Source organism: Microchirus variegatus, assembly GCF_963457635.1.
Source record: "Microchirus variegatus genome assembly, chromosome: 23".
In the NCBI taxonomy this organism is placed as follows: Eukaryota; Metazoa; Chordata; class Actinopteri; order Pleuronectiformes; family Soleidae; genus Microchirus; species Microchirus variegatus.
The window spans coordinates 11,270,935-11,277,632 of NC_139824.1; the positions used below are offsets into that span (position 1 = coordinate 11,270,935).

The 6,698-nt window shown below is 39.1% G+C and overlaps 1 protein-coding gene across 1 annotated transcript; it reads left to right on the top strand.

The window, feature by feature from the left end:
* Positions 1-490: 490 nt before the first annotated feature.
* Positions 491-4,360, top strand: LOC310943798 (uncharacterized protein). Its single transcript, XM_083909459.1, has 4 exons — positions 491-886; positions 1,615-1,892; positions 2,695-2,866; positions 3,420-4,360. The coding sequence occupies exons 1-4, from the start codon at positions 517-519 to the stop codon at positions 3,581-3,583; spliced, it is 984 nt and encodes a 327-aa protein (XP_083765585.1). The 5' UTR covers positions 491-516; the 3' UTR covers positions 3,584-4,360.
* Positions 4,361-6,698: the final 2,338 nt, after the last annotated feature.

Sequence of the window (6,698 nt, forward strand, 5' to 3'; positions counted from 1 at the left end):
ATTTTGCTTAAGTGGAAAGGGCCAACTGTTCAGGAGGGGTGTTCTTTTTTTTATTTTTTTTACAAAACCTTCAAAATAAAAGTGTCTGTGTTGATATGGACCTATATACTGTATAGTTCACAATAAAAACACACATTTATGATTAATAAATTAAACTTAATTTTATTTATTTGTTACAAACGTTAACAAACTTCATATTGAGTGGTGGGCCACATAAAATAAGATTTTTGGATGTAGTCTTATTATTATTATTATTATTTTTTTTATTATTTGTATATGTCAAAATACAAACAGCCCGTAGAAACAGTTTAGTCTTTTTTATTTAGAAATTTAAAAAACAACAATTCGTTCCACGATCACGTGAGCGCAAATGAATGGATTGTTATTGTTGTAATAATGTTTGTCCTGTAGAGGGCAGTATTATGCACAGTGACATTAAATCGGCCGAAAACCAAAGAAGAAAAGGAGAATGAAGCGGATGAGAAGAAGAAGGAGAACATCATTCACAGATACACTATGGGTCGCAGTAAGGAGCTCAGTGACTTCCAGCGGGGAACTGTCGTGGGATGCCACCTGAGTAAGAAGTCCGTTCGCGAGATCTCCGCCCTGTTGGACCTGCCTCGCTCCACGGTAAGCAACGTGATCCTGAGGTGGAAACGTGAAGGAATCACGACGGCGATGCCCCGCTGCGGCCGACCGCACAAGCTGCAAGAGCAGCACCGTCAAGTGCTGGAGAAGATGGCGCTGGAGAAGTGTCTGCCCTCGATCAAAGCGATCACCTCCGAGTTTCAAAGCGCCTCTGGGACCTGCGTGAGCTTCAAGACTGTGCGCCGGGAACTGCGTGAGATGGGCTTCCGTGGCCGAGTGTCAACATACAAGTCTAAAGGTGTGCAAATGTCTGGGGCTCCAAGCTGACAGATCGATTCCACCTTAAAAATTGCATGTTTCGGCCACTGGGTGGCAGCTTGTCCACGGTGATGTTTTGGGGTTTTTTTCCACAAAAAAACTTTATTGTAAATTGCCAGCACATACTATGGCGGACGAGACCTGACATGTCAATCAATAAATAAATACAGAAATGTAGAAATAAATCTAAAGCATTTATTTATTTAATTAATTATGCATTTATTCCTGTATTTATTGTTATGTCAGGTCTGGTCCTTCATACATACATAAGCATATAGATGCAATAAATACAAGTATGCTGGAGCAGACTTAAACACAACACAAGAATGGAACAAGACAAAGCTAAACAAAAAGACATGAGGTGGGGAAAAGGAATATGGTTTGTTTAATTCAACTTGTACCTCCTATATAGGCTAAGGTTTTCCAAATATGCCCAACTTGTCCATATTTACTGTGGAGTTGTGGAGAAAATTTCATTTCAAAAATCAACATTTTTACCTTTTTATTGCAACAATTGCTGACTTTGCAGTAAGTAACCCCTAATGGCCAAATAAGGTTTCCTGTTGAGTGTGTCACCTGATTCACATACTACAGTCCCTCACCTTTCCAGTGATGTCCCATATGTCCATATTTACTGTGGAATTTTGGAGAAAAGGTACACCTTTTCAATATTGGATGATTGATTATTTAATTTTTCTTTGATGCCAGTTGGGGGAAAGGTGAAAAAGAGGCAGGAGCCTGTCAGCCAGGAGGTGGAAAAGGAGCAGGAGCCTGTCAGTGAGGAGGAAGAGGAGTACGAGGAAGAGGAGGACGACGATGACGACGACGCTGCAGTGGACGTGTCTCGTCTTGACTTACGCGTTGGACACATCACGGCCCTGCAGCCTCTGGAAGCTGACGGCGTGTACGTGGCGCAGGTCGACGTGGGAGAGACGACTCTCAGGACGGTGGTCAGCGAACTGGCAAACGAAATACCAGTGGATCAGGTACATCATGGTGCCATAATGTTACTTTTCCCGCAGGGTTTTTACGAATTTCTGTCATATAATGTGATATTTTCTAGATACAGTCTCAACTCAACACAAATGTATTTATAGAGCACATTTTTAATGCAGTACAGAATGATATAAATAAAGAATCGATACAAATGGAAAGCATAAACAAACGATACAGAGCATAGTACAAAACATAAAAGCAAACAAGTAATCAGGGCTGCAACTCATAATAACAGTACACCTATATGTATGATGAGTGTTGGCATCAGTGCAGATAAAGAAAGATCAGGTGATCTGAGGTGACTCCAGGTTTTTAATCAGGTCAGGTGTGTGAACAACGCCTTAATGCGTCAGGAACTGGTTGTAGTTCAGTGTCAGTGAGTGTTCTGTGTGCAAACGTGTGACTGAGGTCAGGTCTGTGTTTGTGTGTGTGTGTCATGTTCACAAAAAGGGCAGGTCTTCCCTTACCTGTTGCCTTAAAGTTGAAAACAATAAAGTTATTTGATTTAAACTGGACGCCTAGTTGAAACCTAGTTGATTCTTCATATTTTGTATAACTTAAATAGGAACGTATGCTTGCCAAAGTCCTCCATGAAAAACATTGCGCAACTATTCAGTTTAAACTACTTGTTTATGCATCTGGAATGCATTATTGCAGAATGAACAATGGAGATTTAATCTGGTTGGCCTGGTGTACAATATGAGGTGTTTTAAGCCTACCTTAGGTCCAGCCTCTGTGTGAGGCACATAAGATGTTGTATTTAATGTATTTAACTGTCTCTCCATCATGCAGATGCAGAACCGCATGGCAGTGCTGCTGTGTAACCTGAAGCTGACCAGTACGGCTGGAGTGGAGGAGTCCCAGGCCGTGGTCATGTGTGCCAGCTCGCCGTACAAGGTCGAAATCCTCGATCCTCCGTGTGGAGCAGTGCCAGGGGACAGAGTTACTCTCCAGGGCTTCCCAGGTACTACAGCCTGATTCTGCATGGCATTAGACGCAGTACTATGATGCTCATGGGTCTTTATTGTTGCGTTTTGTGCGTGAATGGCACTGCTATAATCTAGTTAGTTGATAGCAGTAGTTATAATGATATGCCAAGTAATTAAAGCTTGATTTTGGCTCCTGAGTGAAAGTGAGGGAAAAAACGATTTAAAATGTCATTATGGGCAGAAAAGGTCAAATCTGAGGTAAAACATACAGTAATCCTACATATGTGATACATCATAGTGTGTTTGCACCATGCAATAATGTTATATTTGGACCCATTTGACCTCATTCCTAAACACTCCTGCTGTTTTATTCTCTTGTGGATGAATGGTATTAAATCTTTGCTCCAATTTCCATAATTTGGTGTCTTTCTGTAGCCAAGGATGTTGCAGCAGCACATCACAAGCCATTATTTAGAGGAAGTTCTGCAAGCACATTACATATCGCACCAAAAAATGTGTCATGAAATCATAAATCCTGCATGGATCACTATTTTCCTCTCATGCAGCAAACCATCGTCTCGATTGCAGGTGAACCAGATAAAGAGCTCACTCTCCAAAAGATCTGGGACAAGATTCAGGCAGACCTCCGCACCGATGGCCAGTGCGTCGCAACGTACAAGGGAGCTGCTTTCGAGGTCGTCGGCAAGGGAGTTTGCAAATCCCAAACCATGAGCAACTGTGAAATCAAATGAGCCGACGGTGCTGCAACGAATCACTCACTTCAAATCTCTGCAGCCAAAATGTGGATGTTCTAGCTCCATATTGAAGCATGTGGCTGTGAAATGAGATGTCCAGCAATATAAATGCTTTTGCGTGTCCACATGCTCTTGTTGTGAAAGGTTAGGACAGTTATGTCGCCCTCTGTGGACAGATGGTAGCATTACTGCATTATTTCATTTCTTTCTTATTATGAAAGTCAGTGAATTTGCCAAAGGGGGAGCGCTGCTCTACCCACGATGATGCACAGTACGTGTGTCATGAGAATGTGTCACAGACTATAGTGAAAAGAAAAGGGGGAATTCTTCAATATAGAAATAAATAGAAAATAATTTCCCGTGCCATTCCCTCTGACCTGTGGGTGAAACCCACTGATGAGGGTTATTTTGACAGTCTAAAATGAACCCTGAAGGACGTCATTTGGTTACGATGCTCTTCAGCGTTTCTTCTTTGTGTGTCTGACACTCACAGAGGATGAACATGAGTCAGTGTGTTATGTACCAGCATACATAACCTGTGGAAAGTCTACGTCTCTTGTTTTACTGCAGTCTGCAGGGAAACAGAATATCGAAAGTCCTAAAAACATTTGGCTGTAAAAGTAGATGTTTATTGACTGTTTCTGCACCACTTACGTTTCCATCCTGCCGTTTCAAACTACGGTGTTGTAAGAGTTAGGTTTAACTTTAACTTTTATATGTCCTGCTTTATGTAACATGCTCCCGTTCTTTCAGCTTCCTCTGTGAGCACTGGTTGTGGGGGGGAAAAAGCAAAGAAAGAGTTGTCTTTGAACGCCAAAAACAATAAACCAGCATGTTTTGTTTTGAAAAGAAGCTCTTTTTGTCTTTTGTTGTTGTTTCACATTTGGGGGGATGAACGAGTCCATAAAGCACCCAAAGAAGAAAAAAACACACACAGGCAAGTTCTTCTTCCCCTTTTTCAAGGAAGAACTGAAAACAATTTGTTTTAAAGGGGGACGTGATACAGGAACTAAGAAGAGAAGCAGGATTTTCCAAGAAATGATCACGCTAGTAATTGTTTGACAAGACTGTAAAGCTGCGTATATGATAAATGCTGTTTATCACAGGTCATAATTGTTCCTTCCGAGAACCCATAGAATGTGCTACCTCACAATTGTCTCATTTAAGAGGTGGAGGCCGTGTCATTGACCTTCTTACTTTTATCCCACTTATGAAGTTATAAGATGTGATCTGATCTGAGGAAAAAAGAAAGTTCCTCTCACTATAATTCATCTTTAGGATGATGATTTCATGCTTTTACCTTTTCTTACTGTGAATGTTTGGATGATGGATTCAATATAAGAAGAATTTAATTATTTATGACTTGGAAAAATACTTTCTTTCTTCTTAAGTCTAATTCTAGTCATCCTACCTTAAAGGCCCAGTGTGTAAGAATTAGTGACAAAAAAAAGGACACTTCTGCTCACTCCTTCCTTTCCTATTTGCATCAGCGAACTATGGTGGCCTTTGCATACCAAAAAAAATTATGTTATTCTTCATTTGCATAGTCATGTCAAAACACAAAACAGAGGTCTTAAACTTGCGGCTCATAGGCCACATGGGACTTCCTATTGATTTCATGTTGCCCACCACTTAATATCAAGTTATGAGTGATTTGTGTATGTCTTTTTAATTAATAGATTCATTTTGTGTCATAAAAAAAACATTTTTATTGTGACTGTATATATCAAAAGGCTTTTATTGTGAAATTCTGTGAGATATCCTCCCCAACTGAACACTTTGTTATCCACTTTTTTCCCCCACTAAAAGTTGGACTTTTCACTCATGTATGACACCCCTGCTTACCTCAAATATATATATATATATACAATGGTTAATTTCACCTTAAGCAAATATTATTTATGGGTAGTATATTCCATTTCTGTCAGTAAATCCTCCTAAATATCACACACTGAACCTTTAAGTGTAATCCCTTCACATAGGAAGGAGACAATACTGAAGAGAAACCCAAAGGTCGCCGCAATGAGCAAAACAGCCGGCGGTGACAGCATGATCAGATACAACCGTGATACTAACCCACAGAGGAAACCAAACTGGAGAGAGTTTAGGTACTGTAAAGGTTCACCACTCATCTCTGCAGTGAGTCTGGTGATGAGTGCACGGTGGATTTATCGACGGGGAAAGTTTGTACACACACACGCACACGTTATTTCACATCCTGTTTTTGTTTTTGTTTTTTAAGACGTAAGAAGAAAGAGCAGGAAACCCAACAAAAGCTTTTCTGTATGAGTCACAATCTCCTTATGTCTGTGTGCCATTTAGTTTTCACTTACTTTTATTTGATAGATAGATAGATAGATAGATAGATAGATAGATAGATAGATAGATAGATAGATAGATAGATAGATAGATAGATAGATAGATAGATAGAGATTAAGGTGAGGTAAGGTTGAGCCTCAGTTTCAGGGTCACATTAAGGAAGTGAACCGACTTGAATCACTTGAATTGTCTTTGTTTGTTTGCTTTTTGAAGCGGCTGAACCACAAATCAACTTTGTGTATTCAGGCCATTGTTTTTCAAAGTGTCTTCATCACGAATGTCAGACCTTTGATAATAACTGCCATCAATAAGAAAAGCAACGTTTGTAAACTTGAGTTTAAATTTACCCCAAACATTAGATTAGATTACTTTACTACAGTGTGATGGGATAAAAGATCCTGTAATTCATTATAATGACTTTGTATGTCAAAATATTGACTTTGTATGTCAAAATAATGAGATGAGTCATTATAAGTCATTATTTTGAGATAGTAAGTCATTATGTTGAAATACCAAGTCATTATTCTGAGATACTACGTCATTATTTTGAGATACTAATTCATTATTTTGAGATACTAAGTCATTATTTTGAGATAGCAAGTTAATTTGAGATACTAAGTAATTATTTTGAGATACTAAGTCAATATATTGAGATAGTAAGTCATTATTTTGCGATACTAAGTCATTATTTTTTAGATAAGTCATTATATTGAGATACTTTCTCATTATTTTGAGATACTAAGTCATTATGTAGAGATAATTTCATTAATAATGACACTAATTATTTTCAGAT

Coding starts and splice junctions, on each gene's coding strand:
- LOC310943798 (XM_083909459.1), top strand. CDS start 517: ATGGGTCGCAGTAAGGAGCTCAGTGACTTCCAGCGGGGAACTGTCGTG. Junction 1,893..2,694: donor ACGAAATACCAGTGGATCAG/GTACATCATGGT, acceptor TCCATCATGCAG/ATGCAGAACCGCATGGCAGT. Junction 2,867..3,419: donor TACTCTCCAGGGCTTCCCAG/GTACTACAGCCT, acceptor TCTCGATTGCAG/GTGAACCAGATAAAGAGCTC.